Here is a 24,587-nt window from a genome sequence, read left to right on the forward strand (position 1 = left end):
TGAAATTTATTGAATTCCTACATCTCATGCTCTCCTAACACTGCATTAAAAAGATTTGCTGATCAGGACTTCAAAAAAGCTGAGTGACTGTTTATTTGACAATTGTAATAGTGGATATATGTTTGCTATCCCCTTTTTCCAAAACAAATACCTACATAGCAACTGTTTAGAATTTGCATTTGTTTCTGAGAATACTAGGTGGCAACTAGCATGGAATGGCTCCCACCCAAGTTTTATGGTGTCCAGAATGACGAATCTATCTAATAATACAGGGGAGTAGATTCGCTGTTCAGGAACCTGGGAAAGTTACATGAGAAAATAATTTGTTTGGATTGGAATGTTTAGCTGTGTATTTTGCACAAATCACTGATAAAGCTGCAAAAAGCAACTTCTAATCCTTTTATTTGTTCTCTCCTTTTCCTCAGTCTTCCTGCGATGTCTTTTCATTTGGGACAGTGCTGTGATTGACAGCTGTGTGGAGATAATAAACTTCAACAAGAGACAACTGTCTAAGCCTGTAATCCGCACCCAAAGCTTCTCTATACCACCCTGTGCTGAGTGCTACAAGCCATGGAAACCGCCGATGTCCCAGTAGGGAACCTGATAGACCTAGATGCTGAACCCCTTGTAGTTGTCCCACAATGTCCTGCACAGCTGGAAACGGATGAGCTCCTGATGCTAGAAGAGACAACCCCTGAGAATGGGGAAAGAGGAGAGGAGGTAGAGAGCGATGCTACAGAATCAGCTGACAGCGACAATGACATGGCATCACCAAACCGTCACTGCTGGAACCACTCACAACGCTCATCCTCTGAGTCCTTCTCATCCAATCAGAGCACAGAATCCGCCCGGGATGAGCAAATGGCAGAACAGAAGGAATTTATCAGGCAGTATGTTGACAAGATCTTCACCGGAGGGTAGGTCAAAGGCAACAGAGGCATGCTGGGAATTTTAGTGCCATTGCATTGTCAGCCACAGAGTTTAATTAGGTCTGTTCTTGCTGTCAGTATATGGAGGCCTTCAATTGTTCACAGCCTTAAATGGTGTGTGGTTTGGTTCAGAAGTTCAGCCATACTGAATGAATGGTGCACCTTTGTGAGCAGAAATGTCCTGGACGGGTTTTCAGCCTCTGGATGTAAATGATGAATGCTCACTGACAGCAAGTGGATCTTGAAAATGAAAAGAGCTTTGTAACACAGAGGGAGATATTTATTAAACTAATATTTACTAAGAATTATAAATTGCAACACAAAAAACAGACTACATGCTGTGCACCTTTTGGTTTTAGACTTTTATTTTTTGCTTGGCTGGAAAGTTGGCCAACTAATTGTTTAGTTTAGGTTTATGCCATCGTCTAAGGCTTTGTTCAGAGTATCTACATTTGTAGGTTAAGTTTTTATGTTTATGATGTAAAATTTAGTCCTGATTTGTAAATATATAACTGCATCATCTGTTTTATATCTGGCCAGAAAGTATTTCTATGCAGTAATGTTCACAAAATAGCAGTCCCACATCATTAACTCGATAAATCTGTGTTCTTGGTAGACGTGATACTTCTACACTGCCAATAATTTTGTGCATGCCCCTCATTCTAAGTAATTGAATCATTTATTGAAAGGGGCTTGTTCAGAGTTTTTGTGAAAACCTGAAATATGTGCTGTGATTGTGAACCATGATGTGCAATCTGCCCTCATCCCCTCTCTATTATAACTAGCCTTGTTTGTTTTACATGCAATTTTGCCAAGAATACCATATTTTTCGGACTATAAGACGCAAAATCTGGGGGGAAAATGAGGGTGCGTCTTATAGTCCGAATGGGGAGCATCGCCATGTTCCTGCCGCTGCTGGCTTCCTGCTGCGACAGGAGCGTGGCAATGCTGCAGGCCCCGGCACCTGTGTCTTCGTCTAAAACCCCTTCCCAGCATCCGCATTTCCATTGCTGGGGAGTGATTGATGCTGGGTCTGTAAGAATAATGGTGGCCGCTCTGCTGCAGAGCAGTCGCCATAGCAAATGGGTCTCCGCTACACGCGGAGGCCCAAAGCTAATGCCCGCAATTAGAATGCATTCTAATTGCGGGCATTAAAACTTAACCCCCCCTTCCCCCCAAAGTGTAGAATACACCCCCATACTTTTAAAGTTGCAGACCGGCTCCTGCGCCACCTGAAGGCTCCCAGGCCTGTCATAGCTATATTACTATTGCGGTTGGTCTATGACCAGCCGTAATAGTAATGTAGAGAATCTCCCATAGACGGCAATACACTTGTATTGCCGTCTATGGGACTTGCAATCAAATGATTGCAGTTTCAAGCGACCTAGGGTGAAGGGGCAATAAAATAGTGAAGAAAAAAAAAAAGCTTTAAAAAAATAAAATAAATCTTCTAAATCACCTCCTTTCCCTAGAATACATATAAAAGTAGAAAATTACTGTGAAACACATACACATTAGGAATCCCTGTGTCCGAAAATGCCCGGTCTACTGATATTTTTCAAACCACTGTGTTTTGTTTTTTTTCACCGCTTTGCCTCTGATTTAAATAAAAGGTGATCTAAGCAATAGACATTCCCCAAAATGGTATAACTAAAAATTACATCTGCCCCGCAAAAAAAACTGCTCTATGGATCTCCGTACAGCTGCAGGGTCACCTGTCAATGTGGCCTTGCAGCTGTTGCAAAACTACAACTCCCATATATTTTAATATTTTACCTTTTTTTTTTTTTGCTTCAAAATTTTTTTTTTCCCTATTTTCCTCCTCTAAAACCTAGGTGTGTCTTATAGTCCAGTGCGTCTTATAGTCCAAAAAATCCGGTAACTGCACAAGAGTAAACTGAGAAAGCTGAGAAAAGCCCAAGTGACCATTATAAAGGAGTTACAGGGACACACAACTGAAAACAGAGCAAATATATGCAGATACTCACTACGTAGTAGCATCTCCAATGCAAGCATGACACAGGAAAACATCACATTCAGGATAGCTGCTTGTTGTCTGTGAATAATATCCTACCTGTATTCATACAATCAGCCAGAAGTACATAGAAGACTTTTTTCTTATGTTATAAGCTATGTGATGCTACAGAATCTTCATTCCTGCATGTCCAATTTTGTGTCCGTGCAAAAAAGTTTCACCTCGGAGAGGCTGCATACAGACACCGGGCGGTTTGCTTTAAAAACCCATTCAAATGAATGAGTTTTTAAACTGACCGCCGACAAAGCGATCCTTATGCAGTTTTTCTGGGGATTTAGGCGGAAACCCAAAAGGCAGATACTATAAAATGCCACAATTGTTCCCGCAGCGTTTTTGCCATGGGCAAAACGCGGTGTTTCCAGCCGTGGGGTCCGGTCCTCAGGCTGCGAAAAGAAGCAGTCACTACCACCTGCATTCACTGTGTAAAGAGAGAAACCCCCTACCCCTTCACTGTCTTTCTATCTTGTTGCTAGGGGTGAAATTTCCTAGTAACAAAGGAGTCAACTGTAAATTAGATCTATGAAAGATACCAATTGGCAGGAAAGCTTAGGGAAGATTTTCAGGCAAAAAGAAGAAGCAACATTTTGAATTAAAGTGCACTGCATGTTAGCTGTATTAACTACATGTTGACTACATGACAGAATCATATGCTCTATGAAATGAGACTAAGTTGTCTGAAACGTTAGTGACCATTGAAGGTCAGAGGGTGGCAAATGTTGCACATGATGGTTATATTGCATTTCCTTCTAAAATACTGTAGAAAATGGGTGTGGTAAAAATGTACTTGTATCAAGTTGGTTGGAAAGAGAAAACCATTTAGACAAGTTAGAGCTCAACTAAAATGATTTTAAGAAAAGAAATTCCAAAATTTTATTTTAATTTTTTTTTTAAAGAAAATACAGAAATATAATTTATTGAACATATATAGACAATAATCAAAAATCTTTTTTTTTTTTTATCACACGAGAAGACAGATATATAACCACAAATAAAGTTTAGCAAGCAATGTGGTCGTAGATATATCTCATAGTACTTGCGTGGAATAGATACATAAGGGCTAAATATATAAATATAGAGCAAAATGAAGGATATAAATAAGGATAAAAATAAAGGATATAAATAAAGCTTTTCCAAAACCTAAGGACAAGAGCCAGTGACCATTTACAGACAGGAAATATAAAGGCACATAAGTTTGCCCATAAGTAACCAGCCACATATATATCAACTCACGCCAGTAACTATGGTATACTATACAACATACCATGATATACCACGTGGAAAACGCCCCGACGTGCGTTTTGCCAATAATGGCTTCATCAGGGGTGAGGACATAAATTATATTTTTGTATTTTCTTTACAAAAAAAAAGTGTGGAATGTGTTCTTGTCTTACATGCATCTTGTTTTTCACTGTTATTTGCTATAGTTTGTATAATTGGCTCAACTTTTTTATTTATATTGAGCTAAAATGATCTCAAATGCCTTAAAATGGCAACCAAAACCTGAAAGACACAAAAGGAAGCTTTGAACCTATTTTCATGTATCAAAGAATAGTCAAAATGGCATAGGCACCGCCAATGATCACCTCCAAAAAAGATTTGAAGTTAGAAAGATAGAAAGTTAGAAGTTAGAAAGATAGAAGATTTGAAGTTTCCAGGAATACTTCTAGTATCAGAAGACAATGAAGTGACGCCAAGTTACCAGCAAGAGCTCCTCGCAGAGTCCAGTTGTTGAAAAAAGACATGTCCTGAATAGGTTTTGTTATGGACTGATAAAAGCAAAATTGTTCTTTTTGGTTGTAGTGGCTGTAGACAGTATGCCAAACTACCCCCTCCCCTTCCCAAGCATTACGTTCAAGCCACAGTACATTGTGAAGATAGTAAAATATGGTGGCGCAAAAATCATGGCATGGAAATGTGTCTCATACCATGGTGTAGGGTCTATTTATGGCATATGAGGAATCATGGATCAGTTTGAATATATCATAATACTTGAGGAGATCATTTTGGTCTAAGATGAAGAAGAAACACCCTTGAAATGCCTGTTTCAACACAACAATGCCCCAAAACACTCTGGTAAGCAGACAAGATCTTGGTTACAGACAGAATTGAAGTAATGAAGTGGCCACACCAATCTCCTGGCATCAATCCCATAAAAATTTGTAGGGTGACATAAAAAAATGCGACTTACAAGTCAACGCTCGAAAATGCAGGGTTCTTGGACTGAAATACCTGTTCAGAGGTGCCAGAAGTTGGTTAACTCCAAGCAACACAGATGTCAGGCAGTTCTCAAAAACAGTTAAAGGGGTATTCCCATAACCCTTGTTCAACAACCTGCAGGCTCTGTGCTCTGTTCACTTTCTGGTTTTCTCGGCACATTGGTGGGCAGGGTTTCACTTGCTCTGCTATCTGCTCTGCTCTGCTATCTGCTATGTTTGTAGTCAGTAATGAGGGATTCGTTGTAAATGCATTACCAAAGTATGAAGCTGATGTATCTCAGCCCTTATCAGCCAAATTCAATTAAACCAGAATCAGAAATGCCGGAGCTCTCACCTCCCCCCTCCCCTATCTGAGGAGTTCCTTTACTTGTCAGACATAAACAGCTCAGAGCTGCTGCTGAGCACTCAGCCCCTCCCTCCCCCCTCCTGAGAGCAGGCAGCTACATCACTTGGGAACTGAGCAGATAAGCCCAGTGGCCATAGAAACTTGTGTAAACAATGAAGTGAATAAATTAAGATAGCGACCAAACAAAGCAGTTTTGATAAAGCAATGTATTTAGGAAAAGTCTTAAATCCACATAAACTAGCAGTATAGATAGATGCTTTTCATGGGGCAACCCCTTTAAGTGAAGTGAAATATCAAACATTTTTCAGTTTACATTAAATTTTTGACATTTTAAAGAAAATGTCGGCACTGCAATTTTTTTGAACAAAGTAATATTTTCTTCTTCTTTGCCTTCCGTAAAGAATTAACAAAACTGGATGAATGTTGTTTTGATTTGGCATTGAATACGTAGGATTTACAGGGTGTTTGTGTTTATGCATTATAATAGTTGTTAAAATGATTTTGCACTCTTTGCTTTTTTTATATATTCGCTGCTATTTTTTGAGCATCACTGTATATAATTATTCTATAGATGGTGGCCATGTGACCAGGTGACTTAACAAGGGAAAAGTGCGACTCCCTCTCCCCTAGGGCCTCCCATGTTTGCAGCTGCCAAGCCGCATCATGTTAGAAGTTAAGTCCTAAGTTGTGCTGTCAGCGCACAAAATGTGCAGATCCGACAGTCCTGCTGCCTGCGCCACTGAAGCCTGGATACCTCCAGGGAGCCAGAACCTCACGATGCTTCACTGCTGAACTGTGTATAACATGGTCGTCTCTTAACAGCAGCATAAACCTTCTCTGTGTGCAAGGGGCTGATACAGCTCCTTCTCGACCACTAGATGCCAAATCCGCAGCAGATGTTGTTAACCCTTTGACTTCCAGCAAACTACAATACGTTAAAGGGACACTACATATAAAGTATGTCTTTTCCTCAGGTACTGTATTGTTGAATATAGTTTGTTTCCTACCAACAACCATTCAGGCTGCCATAAGCCTGCATGTAGGGCAGATAAATACAATTAATTGTTCTCTGTTATCAGGCATTTTAGGCCAAGTATAGAACAATGTGGTGGTTGTAGTTTTTTTGCAACCTTCACTTTTCAACCTTGATGCATTGATTTAAAAGGCAACATTTTTACTGCGCCATTTTTCTCTATTTTAAGAATTGTATCAGAATAGAAAACAAGTGCATGACCGTTCGCAGCATTGGGCTCACTGGATGTTCTACCAGCCATTTTATTTATTTCTAATCTCAGCATTGAATCCAGTCATCCAAAACTAACAACTGCAAACCAAGCAGAATTGGGCTTCGGGGGAGAAAGGAGGATCTGCAGCTAGAGACACAAGGACAGAAAACCTCAGGATTCCAAGAGCCACCATACACAGGACAGGAGGGAGAGTGGCTTTCTGTCCCCCTCTGAATTATAGGTCAAACAGGGGGATTTGAGAATTAGCATGACAGCACCAAAACCGCGACGCTTCCCTGTTATATAGGAATATACAACACTGTCATCTAGAGACGGGGCAAGAGTAGGGTAAGCAGAAGCAGTAAGGAGCTGTATACAGGAAACGAAAGAGTTACCAGTGATGGATAAAAATACAGAAATGGCTTCAGGCAGGGATTACTGCGCTCGTCTGTTCTCTGTTGTATTCGCTGCATCCAGTAGTAGAGCATGTGTGATCACATTAGAAATACAGTCGCTTATTGAGTTGATTGTAATTATACAGGCTCCAGACGGCTGTATACACAGTCATAACTAGTTATCAGCACTGATGATGTATATCATATGGGAACAGCACTTCCTGTTTAATAAAAATTGGAAAATGTATAGCGAGTTCAGTGTGATCCTCAATCCTTGAGACCGTCATAATTAATCTGAACCAGGACATAAAATTTCAGGGCCCTAATGCAATAATCTGGACCAGAAGTCCGAGCAGTTGCATATCATGAAAACCCCTCTGACTGCAACTGACTAGAAATGAGCATATATATATATTTTTTATTACTTGCATCTGCCGGCGACTTCGTCTGCGGGTTGGCGGTGGCGCTGAGCCGCTTATATGTACGCAAACGCTGGCGCTTCTGATTGGCTGTGCACACTCATGCCAACCCCTGCACCCCCCCCCCCCCGGCCCCCATTGTCCCTCGCTGGGCACCGCGGTCTCTGTACCTACCTATACATCCCAACTTTTGAAGAGCCGAAAGAGGGACAAAATATACGCCGTGGGAAACGTAACGCCGCCCAATGTTATGTTGACTCCGCCCATTGTCATGCTTTTTTTTTTTTTATGTGCCCCCACAGTGTAATCCTGCTACAGTCACCTGCATTTTTTTATGTGCCCCCACACAGTATAATCCTACTACAGTCCCCTGTAAATTATATTCCACCCCTCCATCCGTTTATATAACCTTCATCTGCCCCCAGTTTCATGTTCCCCCACTTTTGACCACAGTTTCATGCCGTTCTTTCCCCCATTCATCTGTCCCAGTGTCATGCCGTTCCCGCCCCTTCAACTGCCCTAGTGTCATGCCATCCCCCCCTTCATCTGCTCCAGTGTCATACCGTTCCCCCTCTTCATCTGCCCCAGTGTCATGCCGTTTCCCCCTTCATCTGGCCCAGTGTCATACCATTCCCCTCCTCATCTGGCCCACTGTCATGGCATTCTCCCCCCTCCATCTGGCCCAGTGTCATGCCGTCCCCCCCCCCCCCATCTGGCCCAGTGTCATGCCGTTCTCCCCCTTTCATCTGCCCCAGTGTCATGCCATTCTCCCCCCCTTCATCTGCTCCAATGTCCTGCTGTTCCCCCCTTCATCTGCAGCAGTGTCATGCCGTTTCCCCCCTTCATCTGCCCCAGTGTCATGCCGTTTTTTCCCCCCTTCATCTGCCACAGTGTCATGCCGTTCTCCCCCCACCCCCTTCATCTGCCCCTGCCCCCACCCGCGCACCTGACCCCTACGATTCCCGGCGCTGAGGCACCTTCCTCCTCTGGCACCCCTGTCCCCTCTCTGTCTCACATGGGCCGGTCCTCTCCCACCGCAGCACCACCGTGCCGACCCCAACCGCGCAGGCCCCTCTGTCTCTCCTGCTGCACCCCGGCTCTCGCTCACCAGCCCGTTTCCTGCGGCACCCCACTGACTCTCCCGCGATGTCCACCCGTCTGCCACCCTTAAAACCCCCTCTGAAGCAATCCCACCTTTCCCGCTACCCACACACTACAGTGTCCCGTAGTACTTACCGCTCTGGCCGAGCCGATGCAGGCAGTGTTTGTCGGATAGTGCCACTGCACAGCGGCGCCGGGTCCTGAGGGAGGCTGCACACTTGCTGCCGCCGTGGAGAGAGTGCTGTGGCTAGGCAGAGCAAGCAGTATGGCTGCGGCGCTCCGAGTAGGCGCCATGCTGGCCGGGCTGGAGAGCAGCCCACCCACACACTACCTTACGCGCCTCGGGAGGTGGCCTATCTTTCCTTCCAGCTAAATATCTAGGTATGTGCGAAATCTCAGCCAAATCCGTACAGGCGTTTGGCTGTGATAGTGGAACAAACATCTAAACACACAAACTTTCACATTTATAATATTAGTAGGTTTGGATTGTTTCCCATTTGTCCATTATTTCTGCACAATTCTAAAAGTGCATATGGTGACAGTGTTGCTGTATCCCTATGTAATGCTTGTCTAAATTCCTTACACAGGGAGGATGTGGACCAGGAGGAGAAGGCTCGGTTTGGAGATCTTTGTAGTACTGAAAATGGAAAGGGAAGAGAATGGTTTGCCCGTTTCGTCAGTGCTCAGGTAAATGTTTCAGATTATATCCTTAATGGGGTACAAATTCTGGAAATAACATTCTTCTTTGTTTGTGTACAGCTATATCTGCAGCTAACTTTTAGTCACAAGTGGCCTGAAAACATGACAAATCACAAATTTGCAACTATTTTAGTCACAGAATTGGTGTAATGACTTTGAATCCCCTCTATGACTGTATCTGTGTGTGGCATAAACATTTAGGTCACATATATCCAGAAGGCATACAGATACTGAAAATATAGAACCTGTCACCAGGTGTGATAGATCGGTGATGCAACCATGAACATTTTTACCTAAATCTGTCCAGCCATTCAAAAGTTACAGTATAATCTCTTTTAGTGTCTTTGTGTGTACTAGTCAAGTGCATGGTAACACTTTGGTTTCTTTGGTTGATTTGATTGCTCTGTATGTCATGTGGTTTTACCGCCCACTTGGCTATTATACCCTAATTTGCACCAATCCTAAAGAAAGTTAGAACTTTGCAGTGGCTAAACAGATTGAGATTAAACTCCAAAATGCTCAGATGAGGATAAAACATTGGGATTTTGAGACCTGGTGACGGGTCCTCTTTTTAAATCTAAAGCTACAAGGGCAATACTTCCTAAAGGGCAATACTTCCATTTAGACATCTAGTGTGAATTAAAAAAAATAATTTATATATTTTATAGTGACCTTCATAAAAGATTACTCAAGATACACATAAACAGTAGACTAGGTAATATAGACAAGCATCCAGTTTCAGAGGAAGCCTCTTGCACGTCAAAGTGATGAAGGTGAATGTACAGGACACAAAATAGGAGTGTTTAATATAATGTGGGATAGAGTATCAAAAGTGCGGAGGAGGAGCAAAACTCTGCTTGAAATGATCATATGCATGCTAACAGATTCTGGACTATCTGAAGACTATTGGGGCGAGGCTACAATGACAGCTAGTTCTTTACAAAACCAATTCTTCTCAAGAACTATCAAGGAAACCCAAAATAAACATGGCATGTTGAGAAGCATTTCAGAATATTTCAATGCACTACATTTTGTATATTCCTGAAGAAAAACACATCAAACCTCAAAACTGAGCAGTAGAAGGAATCTTTGACAGAGCAGTGACTACTACAAAGGAGTTACTATAAGTATGGGCATAACTTTTGCTGAAGATTTGAAAGATGGAATGATGACATCATATATAATAAATCTACATGGTCATATATAAACATAATATGCTTCTAAGAGGAGCTCAACTCACTGCAATTGCTAGCAATTAAATGGACAAATGGTGCTGTGTAAAGAGCTTTTAAATCCTATACAAGCAATAGTACACAGTGATAAAGCAAATGCACATGTATGGTATTAGAGTGGAAGAGCATATAACATAATAATAGTAAACAATGCATGACACAATAATAATACAATATACTACCAAGCAATTAAAAGATGCACACACCCCAACCTACATTTCACCACACTGGCATCATCAATATCTATTGTGAGGGTGTGAACCTAGAGGGCACTGTAGAGCAACCAAAAACAGGGTTAAAACCTTGACCACACCTTGACTACACCCATACCAGAGAGAGGGGCTCAACTCCAGAGAGAGCACACATCAGGAGAGTGCTGCTGGTGACCTGCAGGAGCAGGTGGATCTTGGACCACTTAGAGACAGACAGGAGGTCTGTCCTAAGAAGACTGGAATCCAAAAGGGACTTGGCTAAGCTCAGTGTGCGCCTGACTGGTGAGAAGAAACCTCAGAAAAGTATCTTGCCCAGGGTAGATTAGACAGGGTTCAAGAAGTGATGTATTGCCCTGTGTGTGGGCTAGGCTGTTTTGTTATTTTTGTTACGGTTTTCACTTGCAAGCCACTTATTTTGGATTGCCATTACCTGATCTGCCATTTATTTTTCACTCCGCGCCACCAACACCTCTGTTACGAACAGGAAACCGCTACCTTTGATGCTAAACAACCCCCAATTGTCACGCTATGTCTATCATTATTTTTAATTTAATAAGCAAGTGTTTTATTGCAGTGATCTGTCTGCTGAGTTTCTTGGTCTGTTGTACTTTCTAAACTTTTCTTTTTAACTTTCTTCTGTCCCACAAGTGGACTTGATCCCCTATATTGTAGTATATTGTGTAGATGCCCCCTTGTGTGTCACAGAGAAAGGCAGCCAGGAGGCTATTGATTGACCTCCATTGTTCCTATTGCAACCCATAAGGCCCTGCAGTCCTATCACAATAGACCTGAGGAGGTGAGACAGGTGATCATGCCCTCTAACCCCCTTATTGCCATGATTGGTACTGATCACAGCATCTGAGGGCTTAAGCTGCGGGATTCAGAGCATTTTCCAACTCCTGCAACTTATACACATCCCATCTGTGTAATATAGCTGAAACCTAGAAGTAATGTCTTTTGTGGGACAACCACTTTAATTTTTGGGTAGTATTTGTTTTCTGTTAAAAGCCATTAGATCCGTCTCCTCCTTCACTTCTGCTTTTTCTCTCTGTTTGCAAAAAAAAGGAAGTGAAGTCCTTTTTGAGTGAGACATTATAGAATGTAAAGGGTGGGCATTACATGTGTACTAATGTGAAATACAGACTGCATTAGGTATAGAAGTGGGTTCAGTTGTGGTTTTTAATGTAACATCACCAAATATACTACGCTATATCTGTATATTAAAGTACATAGAAGGTCTCACAAAAATGGCCGTTTTGTCTCCACAGCGATGCAACTCCAAATGTGTCTCGGAGCAGACCTTTTACAGGCTGGTGCAGTCGTTTGCTGTTGTGCTCTTTGAGTAAGTATCCACATCCATGACAGCTGACGTCTGCTTGGTTACATTACTATCTCCCTCTCATTGCCCTTTTCCTCTTTATTCTTGTGCTTTTTGTAGGTGCTACCAGATGGATGACTTCGGCCCTGCCAAAAACTTGATGACTATGTGCTTCACCTACTATTATATTGGTGAGAGGCCTGTGCATCAGCGATAAGCTGGCGCGTTGCCAGTATGTCTGCCTGGTATGAGGGCACTCATTTATTAGCAGCTCTGGCATCGCATTTACACAGAAAACAATAGATATGCGAGTAAATGTAATGGATGAGGTAGGAGAAGGTAAAAAGTGTGTATCTGTTTTCAGGTAAACCGCATGTGTCCCCGACAGACTCCCGAGAGAAGCCGGTGAGCACTGGCAGCATTGACGGTTATCTGAAGTCTGCTAACAGCTGGCTCGCAGAGAAGAAAGATAATGTGGAGCGGCTACTGAGAACAACATCTGTCACCACTGAGAACATGAAGGGGTTTTTTGGGGGTCTGGAGAGCAAATTAAAGGGGCCCCTCGCCAAAAAGAATGAGTGAGTAACATGTGATGCCAGTTCATACAGTATGTGTTACATGCATAAAGGCCTGTACACAACAGAAATACTACAAGTTTCAGAATATCCTGCAGCACTTTTAAAGGGTTTATTAAATTTATTTATTAAGCTTGATCTTGGCAGACATTCATCGCAGTACACATTATTTTGACAATCCTAAATTCAAGATCAGCATATAAATACACCAGTCTTAATAATTCTGCCCACTTATGATTTCATTCCCTGCCATTTTTAATATCTCTACTTTCTGTCAGTAAATGGGAATATAGTTTTTTTACATCCTGACCTATTATTTTTTTTAAATCAGTTTTTTGTTAGTAGTGCAATCTATGTAAAACTGTGTGTATTTAAAAGGGGTTATCCTTCACCAATGGGAGCCTTTACTTGCCCCATGTGAATGGAGCAGTATTGTGCATGTTTCACTGTCACTCCATTTTGCTTCTAAGAAAATATTGCTATCCTGGAGTGCCAGTAGAAATAAATGGTTTGAAGGTTGAAAATATAAACCAGCTCCATCTACTGTACTGTACATGGGGTACTCTGGGCACTTGTGGACCCTCATTCTCCTTATCAATCCAGTGTTTAGGGATAATAATAGAAATACATTTTGTTTATATAGCACCAACACATTCCACAGCACTGTACAATTTTTAGGTTTCAAATACAGACAAAAAGATACATTACAGAGTGATAGTCAATTCACACAATGGACTGAGGGCCCTTCTCGCACTGTATATTCCTATGCCTTACAATCATTATAGCTATATACAGTGGGCAAACCTCTTAGGACATGTTTACACGGTGGAGAAATCTTTTCCACCATGTGAACTCTCCTCGCAGCTGGCCATGACAGGATGCAGTCCAGTGACATTCCGTCACAGGATCCCGCTCCTGATTAGGCCCGAATGATTGGGCCTAATTGGAAATGAGTCTCACTCTACGGCTGTCTCAGCTGCGGAATCTGAGGGAAGAAAGGGCATGTCACTACTTTTTCATGCTAGCTGAAAAAAATCGCTAGCGGGAAAAAGAAGAGAGCAATTCCCATTGAATTGAATGGGAGCCTTTTTTGCAGGCAGATTTTGAGGCGGATTCCATGTCAAAATCCGCCTGCAAAAACTCCATGTGAACTAGCCCTTAAACAGGCAGCATGTGTGTAGCTTACAAAGTATTGTCTAGACTGGATACACGTAGCAAACCCTCAGCTGTGACAATCCCATCGGGTTAAAGGGGCTGTGAATGTCCTGCTCTTTCTTTGTTTACTGGGCAGTCCTTTTGGCAGTGTTAGCCAGTCCATAATCTAAGTGGGTTCTGGGAGTCAGACCCTCATCACTGTCTTGGAAAGACCATTTAAGAATTCTTCTCACTGACAGCAAATAGATATATTGTTAATGTTGCCACATAGGTTAATAGCCCATAGTCTGACTGCAGGGATGGACAGTAATTTGTCTATTACTTGGTTCTATACATTTTCTTTCTGGTCTCTACCAGGCAAAGTGATGAGCCTTCAAGAGAGAAGCCATCCAATGACAGTAAGTCCATCAGATCTCTATCCAGCCACTTTATATTATTGTTGTTCTCACTCTTGTATCATTTATTGCTTTATTGTTTTTGTGCCTTTTAAGTTCCCCTCCAAAGTCCAGATGAAAAGAAAGGAGAGAAAATTTACCTGTACTCACACTTGAAGCAGCAGCCTATATGGTAAGACATGGCAATTTAATCCATGAATGAAACAATAAAATTAATTCCAGAATAGCAGGATCATATTAGAACAGAATCTGGTTAATACAGACAGCCCAATAGAAAAAAAAATGAATGGAGAATTATGTTTGTTCGAGCTGCTTCTAATGACCAGTCAGCAAACATTAGATCCGGTAGATTACTGAAAGCTGGCCTCTGACTGGTTGACGTGGTTTCAGATATTTTCTGGTAGTACAGAACTCTATTGCTATTCCATAAAGTCCTATGTTATATGCAATGACCTTTTTTTCCCATCTGAAAAATTTGCTTTGGTTTTGGTAACAGAAATTTGATGTTGTGCCTAGAGTTTGCCACAGGTTTGCAGTTTGACATGCCTCCGATCTAGCCACGATCATTGGGGCTGATGTGCATGTGGTCACCCACCACAGCTTATGTGTCAGTAATTGACTTGTCTGCTTTTTTTTTGTTTTTTCTCACTAATGCAGATTGCAAATCTGCTGTAAGAAACCTGCAACAACGTGAATAAGGATGTGGTTTATGGGTGGTTTTCATTTAGATTGCATCATATGAACATGTCCTAATGCAGCTCAGCAGTAATAATGTTATTACCATTTAGACTTCTTTTGATTTCTTCAGCTACATTTACATGTGGTCAAGTGATTTAATCATGAAATGGGGAAAGGAGGTTGTTTTAGACCCACTTTAGCTACTAAGTACTTGAGTGACTTATGCAGGGTTGCTGATATTTGTCTGCATGCTTACAGGCACACACTGCGGTTCTGGAATGCTGCGTTTTTTGATGCTGTACATTGTGAGAGGAGGAAGCGATCTCCCACAACCCGGTAAGATGTTATTTATATATAGCCTCCCTTCAGATGGACCATTTGGTTTGATCACCCAAACTCTATATTCTCAGCATTAGACTTTTACTCTCTGTGATAACTGATGACGTTAATAATATAAAGGTTTCCCTCCGCGCCAGCTGCCATGATTGCGCCCTCCAGCCGTCTCGTAACCTTCTGTTTCATCTCTTTACTGAGACGACCTTTTCTGGAGTCACATAATGGATAATGAGACGGTAATCACCACAATATAATGGCTTCTGTAAACATGTTGACATTCTTCTCTAATTAGGCTCTTGCCATCCCCGGAGATCACTTCTGCTCTGATGAGCCCTGGCAGGTGTTACATGACCCATGCTGCCGTCTGCGGTGGCTTTAGTGGCACAAGAGAAGTGTCACTTAGAACACTTACATACCCTATGTCAACAGGTTTGCAGGGTTTATACTGGGATTCAGAGTGGTGGGGCTGGAAATGAAAAGCACTTCACCCAAACATTGTTTGCAATTGGATTGTATTAGCCCCAGCCTCAGACAATGGCATGTTCTGGTTCTATTAAAGGGATATCACTTTAAAGAATCAATTTGTTAAAATCAAATTATTCTGGAAGGATCCCTGAACAGTTAGTTTCCTTTGCCTTCTTTTAGTTATGTCATTCTTTATTTCTTCTCTGTGCTATGACCTCTAACTTCTAATCTTTGCTGACCCTATTTCTGCTGCCAATCCAGAGGGAACACAGGGGAAGAAGAGGAGGAGAGGTTGGTTGGTCTTGTGTTTAAGATGTGCAACTTGCCATAATATACTTGCATACATGTGTTGTCAGAGTTCATATTGGCTTATTATCTGCATTTTAGACTTGTTACCTGCATGCTGCGGGCAGCTAGTTTGTGAACTAAAAAATTAGCCTATAGCACATAGCAGTGGTAACATAACTGAGACTAAACATCACTGTGCTTCACTTTTATTACAGGGTTATTTGATCTCATAAAGTGATGGCATATTTCTAGAACATGCATTTGCTCTATATTTGGTTAGGGTTGGACCTTTGGGACCCCACTGATTGTGAGAATGAAGAGGTTGCATCACTGTGTCCTTGTCACAATGTTTTTCTGCAGAGCAGCGCTCCAGGCCACCTGCTGTGCAGGGAGTTGCAGTCCTGCTGCATCATAAAGCACTTGGCCAACACTTTATAGGATGGGAATACCCCTTTAATACAAGTAACTTTTTTTGTTTCTGACTTCAGTGATGATGCGATAGCTTTGTGTCTTTGTTACGAATTATATTGTGTTATCTCTATACCATAGGGAATCTCAAATGTTTTTCAGCTTATTAGATCATAGATGTGTCAGTACTGAGCCCCCTGCAGGGTACTATAGATACTATTCTCCCGAGGCTGCCCAATTATACGATATGCATAGGAATGTCAAGATAACATGTATTGCTGAGTCTTGGATGCCCTTTGCTTCAACAACCCCTCATCAAGGGAACAGACTTTTTGGATATCCAGTTTCAATTTTGCAGCGGTTTAAAAACGAGAAACTGCAGTCGTGACTGCACATATATATGGAAATGTTTGCAGGTTCGTCACCCTGTAGCGCTGAAGTACCTCTCCCTGTCCAGCCTGTGACATTGAAGAATCACTGTAGTCATTGAGGATTTATGTTTTTCCCCATGATGAAAAAAACAAAGACTCTTCACGGTTAAAAAAATATAAATGTAACTCTAATCCAGCAGAGCTGGTCCCTGGTCCCAGGGCCACCTAAAACCTGCTCTACGATATGAAGACTCTGAAACAAATCTCATGGCTCAGTCTTATTGAGCATTTTGTATGTTATATGGGATGGAGAAAGATATTAAGTTTACATCAAGACACAGTCAATATTTTTGCTTGCTATCAATGAGTGGAGCCATTCCTTGCTCACAGTAGGGGATGTGTTACAGTTGGTTGCAGTTTAGACAGTACAGTGTAATAATACATTGTATCAGTCTGAAGTGCAGGCCGTTGAGATCAGAGGTTTTCAACTGCGTGCAGTTATAACAGACCCTCAGCAGTGAGATGTATGGATGGATTGGGTTCTCTCTAGAACACGCTGCAGTCTATAAAATGAATGCTGCTATCTGATTGGTCTCTGTGGGTTCCACAGCATGCAGCACATCGGAACACCATTGGGTTTGCTTCATGTAGGACAGGAATGTAAACCTTTATAGCTTTACAATTGGTGCTGCAGCTAATGAAGGGTTAACCCTCACCCATCTGGTAGCACTGCAGAATATAGCACTACAGTTCTGAAGGGATAAATGCCACTTTCACACCAGTCAAGTTCTCTACCATTTATCATCCCCACATGCGCCTTCAGACGCATGCTACCAGTGACAGATCCTCTGTTCTGCAGCTGCACATGAGGACGCCTCCAGCACAAGACTGCAGCTAATGACTGTTCTTCTCATCGGCTTCCATTGTGTAATTACAGTTCCCAACAATGACGCAGGGCGCTATCTCCTCCCTCTTCAGAGCCCCCTTCTACTGTTTGACATTATCTTAAGAGATAATATATTGGGAGAAATACAGGAGGTCGTGTCATCTCCCTGCTGTTTTTATACCACTGCCCTTTTCTAAAGAATTGCAGAATGTGGTACCAAGATACAGTTAGGGCCAGAAATATTTGGACAGTGACACAAGTTTTGTTATTTTAGCAGTTTACTAAAACATGTTCAGAAATACAATTATATATATAATATGGGATGAAAGTGCACACTCCCAGCTGCAATATGAGAGTTTCCACATCCAAATCGGAGAAAGGGTTTAGGAATCATAGCTCTGTAATGCATAGCCTCCTCTTTTTCAAGGGACCAAAAGTAATTGGACAATGGACTCTAAGGGCTGCAATTAACTCTGAAGGCGTCTCCCTCGTAAACCTGTAATCAATGAAGTAGTTAAAAGGTCTGGGGTTGATTCCAGGTGTGTGGTTTTGCATTTGGAAGCTGTTGCTGTGACCAGACAACATGCGGTCAAAGGAACTCTCAATTGAGGTGAAGCAGAATATCCTGAGGCTGAAAAAAAAAGAAAAAATCCATCAGAGAGATAGCAGACATGCTTGGAGTAGCAAAATCAACAGTCGGGTACATTCTAAGAAAAAAGGAATTGACTGGTGAGCTTGGGAACGCAAAAAGGCCTGGGCGTCCACGGATGACAACAGTGGTGGATGATTGCCGCATACTTTCTTTGGTCAAGAAGAACCCGTTCACAACATCAACTGAAGTCCAGAACACTCTCAGTGAAGTAGGTGTATCTGTCTCTAAGTCAACAGTAAAGAGAAGACTCCATGAAAGTAAATACAAAGGGTTCACATCTAGATGCAAACCATTCATCAATTCCAAAAATAGACAGGCCAGAGTTAAATTTGCTGAAAAACACCTCAAGAAGCCAGCTCAGTTCTGGAAAAGTATTCTATGGACAGATGAGACAAAGATCAACCTGTACCAGAATGATGGGAAGGAAAAAGTTTGGAGAAGAAAGGGAACGGCACATGATCCAAGGCACACCACATCCTCTGTAAAACATGGTGGAGGCAACGTGATGGCATGGGCATGCATGGCTTTCAATGGCACTGGGTCACTTGTGTTTATTGATGACATAACAGCAGACAAGAGTAGCCGGATGAATTCTGAAGTGTACCTGGATATACTTTCAGCCCAGATTCAGCCAAATGCTGCCAAGTTTATCGGACGGCGCTTCATAGTACAGATGGACAATGACCCCAAGCATACAGCCAAAGCTACCCAGGAGTTCATGAGTGCAAAAAAGTGGAACATTCTGCAATGGCCAAGTCAATCACCAGATCTTAACCCAATTGAGCATGCATTTCACTTGCTCAAATCCAGACTTAAGGCGGAAAGACCCACAAACAAGCAAGACCTGAAGGCTGCGGCTGTAAAGGCCTGGCAAAGCATTAAGAAGGAGGAAACCCAGCGTTTGGTGATGTCCATGGGTTCCAGACTTAAGGCAGTGATTGCCTCCAAAGGATTCGCAACAAAGTATTGAAAAAAAATATATTTTGTTTGGGTTATGTTTATTTGTCCAATTACTTTTGAGCTCCTAAAATGTGGAGTGTTTGTAAAGAAATGTGTACAATTCCTACATTTTCCATCAGATATTTTTGTTCAACCCTTCAAATTAAACGTTACAATCTGCACTTGAATTCTGTTGTAGAGGTTTCATTTCAAAACCAATGTGGTGGCATGCAGAGCCCAACTCGCGAAAATTGTGTCACTGTCCAAATATTTCTGGCCCTAACTGTACATGTATGCCCCCATTCTTCACCCACTGCCCACAATTTTCACAGAATTTTTGATGATCACACTATATTAAAGAATTGCAGGACAAGCAAGCAAGTGGCCTCCAGACATTCTCAGGCTGGGGTCCTTCTTCTCCACTTACTGTAGAAGGGAACGTGTGTGAATATCAGGTGTGTGCCCATATAGGAGTGCCGTGTGGCAGCCAGTGATAGCAATACCAGTAGTTTATGATAATACCATGACCATATAGTGTCCAGTTATAGCAGGACCAGGTTTCTCTTAGTAATAGCAGTCCCATGTAACACTCAATATAAGCAGCTCCATGTAGTGCCCGATAATAGTAATGCAATGTAATATCTCTCCCTTCTGGTAAGAGGCTGAACAATGCTTTCCTCCCTGCATCAGGATCTTGCCATTTGTGGAATTCTAGAGCTCCTCTTCTTGTATATGAGTTCTTAGTGGACAGAACCGCAGGTTGTTTCCCCTATTATCCGCATATGCTGAATATTGTGGTTTTTTTGGTATTTCACCTCAGAGATAAATGGTATCACATGACGCAAGAAGAACGCGATGACAGTCTGCAATTTAATGAGAACATCACATTTGGACAACTTGGGTAAGTGTTATAGCTGTCCTCATAAAAGTTCATGCATGTGAATATATATTTTAATATAAGGTAATTTCTGTGCTGGTTCAGTGTTATGTTCCAGCTCAGGATGGGAATTGATGGAATGTGCTGTATATTGTGATGGCTGGGCAGAAAGTCAGATTTTTGTAGAAACCTCACCCCCCCCCCCATTATATTTATCCATTATACGTATATAAGTGTAAAAGTATATTACCCCGCTAGTGCACTTTTTCTCTTTGCTCTCTTTCGCTCTCCGCCTCTCTTCTGTACTTTCTTGTTTCCTCTCTGCATTGCTTTCTTGCTTTCTCCATGCTATGCTCTCTTACTCCATCTCTCGCTTGCTCACTCTTCCCAATTTCTTATTTGTCTCTCATTCCCATTTTCCTTTTTCTAGGACATTCACACACAATATGTTGGCCTTTGGACTGAGCAAGAAGTTGTGCAGCGATTTTCTGAAGAAACAAGCAGTGATTGGGAATCTGGATGAAGGTGAGATATTGTATGTCTCTTGTCTTTAGTGGTGGTCAGTGACTTGCTCCTCTCAACTTTTAACATGACTGCTGTTCTCTGTAGTTGGAGCATCACAGTTTATAGGCCATGCTTTTTGATAGGGGAGGGTCCTAACAATGATATTTCTAGCTGACCTCAATAATAAAGACCCCCATACCTAATAATGTATTGTATGGATGCTGTCTGTGCTGATATACAGGCTGCTTGTCCATTGTGGATGGAATACAGTGCTGCCCCCTAGTTTCTTGTAGATGGTATACACTGCCAGTCACATCTAGATCTGCATACAAACTTGTACATGGCATTATGGCATCTCGAAAGATAGTTACACGGTTAAATAAGACCGCACTGTTTTTTTCCAGGGAAGACGAGTAGAAATGTTACTGCTGCTATGGAGGTTACTTGAATATAAGATTTGATGAAACTTAAAAACTGTACAAAAAGAATGAAGTTACATTGCTCAGTATTATCTATTATGTAAAGTTAGTTTAAAGGAACCGTGATGCAACTGTTAGGTTATTGTAATAAAAGATTAAATAAAAAATTATTAATATTTCGTCTTTGTTTTATTTTGTTTTCCTTGTAGAAAAGTTCAAGCAGCTGACAGACTACATTGAGCGGACGGCGGTGGAGTAGTGGCTGTCTGGGGAGAGCGAAGTGATTGTGTTATGGCCCAGCGTTGACGAGAGAGCCAAAATAAGGGCGCCTTGCATGCTTCTCCTACAACTGCCCTATGACTAGATCTCTGAAACCTGCATCCCTGGGCAGGCAGAGGGGCAGTTGGGCAATAACAAACTGTAGAGTCTGTATTTTACAACAGCGTCTTTTGTCTCCTCAGAGTATTTAATAGTTCTTACTGTTCGTGTAGTAGGAGGAAGATAGGAGAACCATGCAAGTTTTGGGAGGATATTGGAGAATTTATTTTTTTACAAGCAGGAATGGATTTTCATGGTATTACCCATCCCCTTCCCTACTGGGTGTTGTGGTACAGTTTGCTGCTAGGGACTGTTGTTCTTTGGATAATTCCCTGGTGTGTAGATATTTGTAGTCTATAGAGAAGAGCATATATAATATATACAGTATATAGGTCCTTGTGTTTGGACGTTTACAGATGTATATTTATTACCTATGAATACTTGGCACTTGATCCTCATATCCAGTTATTATAGAGTATAGAGAATATCTATTTATTTTTTAAAAGTAATAATGGAATAGTGAGGGGTGGTGACTGGAACCATGATCTGTATTTTATTTATTCTGTGGGGACCCCAGCACACCAATAAAGGAAAACTTTAGTCACTTATTTAACACCTTCCATGCTCCATAGTGTCCCTTGTAGTCAATAATACAGTACGGTTACTACATTGTAGTAGCTCGTGGTAATTTTCTCCATGGCAAATATATTTCTACCCATGAAGAAATAAGCTACGCTCCAATCACTTAGGTTATTTTTATTTCCTTGGAATAGCAAGATGCACAGTCATGTGATTGGGAAAGGTTTAGTGTCATCTACAATGATGCTTCATGGGAGACAAAACATTAATATTGGGGATTTATATGTTTCAAATGCACAGTCTTGAGCAGTATTATAATGCTAGAGATAAAATACAGATAGAAGCGCTGGCGATACGCTCTCACTTACATATAATGGGAATTTGTAGCTGTTTTCTATTCCCCACCTTCATATCCATCATGACAGTTATCTTATATGAAACTGTTTTTCTTTGTCAGTTGCTTCTCACTTGCTCTTTAGCTGCAGACTACAGGCTATTACTATGTCACACTCTCTGCTTCTTCACAGAAGTGTCCGTCTGAAATCTGGTGCTAAGGAGCAAGTACAAACTGACAGAATTTTAAATGGTAAATCTCAGGAAGACTGAACTTTGCAAGGCGCTGTGTTATTCCCTCACTGAGACGGTATAAACACAATGACTCTGATGTTAGCAGGTTAAGGCAGTTTTGCTTTCTTAGTGCAGAGATAGGTGTCTTTGTTGCTGCGTTTGCAGTTTTAAGGGATTATCTGTCACTGGGGAGATCAGCCGCTTATAGCAAACTGCTCTCTCTTTTTCCTGCTGACATGAAGAGTTAAAGAGAGGGGAATGCACAACACTATAGTGAATCTGCAAAAAGCCAAGGCAGTGCATACTGCAATCCACTACCACAGGAGCCTCAGCAACCTATCGGATCTCTGCTTTCATGAGATCTGAAATCTGATTGTGAAACCGAGCCTATAGATGGCTACAGTGAATCCCATAAGAGTTACAGACGCCCCCATAACTAGAGTCTAGTATGAAGTACACTGAATAGTGATCCAACAATTATCACAATCTGCAGCATCACCCTATGGACCAAGTATTACGGTAACCAAGAAGTCAACAATGTTCTGTTCTTACCCAATAGCTATACAATCTTACCGAGGCAGGGTTCCTCATGGATTCATAGACAGACAATTCTGTGTGCACCTACAGGGGCCATCTCCTTTTGTATTATTACTGCCAGTCTGAGCGCTCTATGGGTTATGGTATTGACGTCTGTGCTGTGAATCTGTTCTGCATTGTGCTCCTGTGGATCCTGTTTTATATATTATTTTTTAATTTTCATATTATTCATATGATGCTGGGGCCAAGTTTACCCTGTGTAATGTGAAGTGTTACAGAGTCATTACTTTTAGTGCATTGTTTTGTATCTGTTCTAGTTGTCTGCTGATCGTAGTGATGCATCAGTGGCGCATTTGTAAAGTCCGGCAGCTATGTTCCCACTATTCTGTTAACTTTTATTTACTGGTGAATGTTCTCTGAGTTCTCCATTGGTTTGACTTATTATTGCAGCCATTAGTTTCCATTCCGGTCCAAAAAACTCCCATGTGAACCCGGCCTTACTTTTCTTCAGTTCTTACCGAAAGCATGGGAAAATATATTTGCAAGTTGGAAGCCTTTCAGGTCATAGAGCCTCATCTTAAACTAGCCATACATATAAGATTATGGTTGACTAGAATGTGGCAGACTGTTGGGTCATTACCACCAATGATCTGCTCTTCATCATGCCAGACTAAATTAACAGATAAGAAAATACCCCTCTATATATACTAATAATGTATACTAAATAAAAATGTGGAAATTTTGTTAGTCACAATACCAGTTTTCTGGCATAAAAGTGGCCATTTATGACGGAAGTGTTCCACTTGGTCCATTTTCCCCTACTTGAGAATCATTAAGAGACCAGAGCTTGCTGCAATATTAAGACTGATACACAATCTTGTTAAAATTCAATTATAAGTAAAAAAAAACATTCAAAGATAATATTAGAGAAATAATATGTATAGATGTGTAAGTGATGCCAGGTCAGGATAGATTCTTCACTTGTGCATCTATTGGTATTTCTAGGTTATCTTTTTCTTGTTTTTTTTATAATTGACATTTAAGGGTCAGTTCACACGTGAACTGCCCGCGCAGGTTTTGACACGGAAAGAGACGCGGTGAGCCACGTCTCTCTCTTGTCAAAACCCGCCTGCCGCGACCATCACGGTCGTGGGTTTCCCCTCCGCTGTCGGCTCAAATGAATGAGCCGACATAGGAGGGAGCTGCCGGGGGCGGAAGCCGCGCGGCTGAGCCCGCGCGGCTTCCGCCTGAAGAAAGGACATGTGCTTTCTTTTCTCCGCTAGTGGCAGCTCGCCGCTAGCGGAAAAAAAAAGCCCGGTGGTCTACATAGACCACCATTGTAAAGGGGCGGATTTTGAAGCGAAATCCGCTGTCAAAATCCGCCCCTTTGTTCACGTGTGAACTAGCCCTTACAATAAAGGGGCTTTATATGATTTTGATAATATTGTGCAGTGTGTATCATTTGTGGCACTTGTTTGGGTAGTTGATCTTCTACAGGACAATCTGCCAT

General features: G+C 41.8%; 1 protein-coding gene across 1 annotated transcript in view; it reads left to right on the top strand.

Moving 5' to 3' along the window:
• The window catches only part of KIAA0513 (KIAA0513 ortholog), a 55,383-nt gene extending 31,257 nt beyond the window's left edge, over positions 1-24,126 (top strand). The window contains exons 2-14 of the mRNA XM_075282164.1: positions 426-473; positions 515-917; positions 9,255-9,354; positions 12,079-12,152; positions 12,249-12,319; positions 12,493-12,706; positions 14,216-14,256; positions 14,350-14,425; positions 15,190-15,267; positions 15,994-16,023; positions 20,097-20,177; positions 20,584-20,678; positions 21,286-24,126. Coding sequence (XP_075138265.1) covers positions 571-917; positions 9,255-9,354; positions 12,079-12,152; positions 12,249-12,319; positions 12,493-12,706; positions 14,216-14,256; positions 14,350-14,425; positions 15,190-15,267; positions 15,994-16,023; positions 20,097-20,177; positions 20,584-20,678; positions 21,286-21,335 — 1,257 coding nt within the window. The 5' untranslated portion in view covers positions 426-473; positions 515-570 and the 3' untranslated portion in view covers positions 21,336-24,126. The remainder of the gene's footprint in view (positions 1-425; positions 474-514; positions 918-9,254; positions 9,355-12,078; positions 12,153-12,248; positions 12,320-12,492; positions 12,707-14,215; positions 14,257-14,349; positions 14,426-15,189; positions 15,268-15,993; positions 16,024-20,096; positions 20,178-20,583; positions 20,679-21,285) is intronic.
• Positions 24,127-24,587: the final 461 nt, after the last annotated feature.

This window comes from Leptodactylus fuscus, chromosome 7 (assembly GCF_031893055.1).
Source record: "Leptodactylus fuscus isolate aLepFus1 chromosome 7, aLepFus1.hap2, whole genome shotgun sequence".
In the NCBI taxonomy this organism is placed as follows: domain Eukaryota; kingdom Metazoa; phylum Chordata; class Amphibia; order Anura; family Leptodactylidae; genus Leptodactylus; species Leptodactylus fuscus.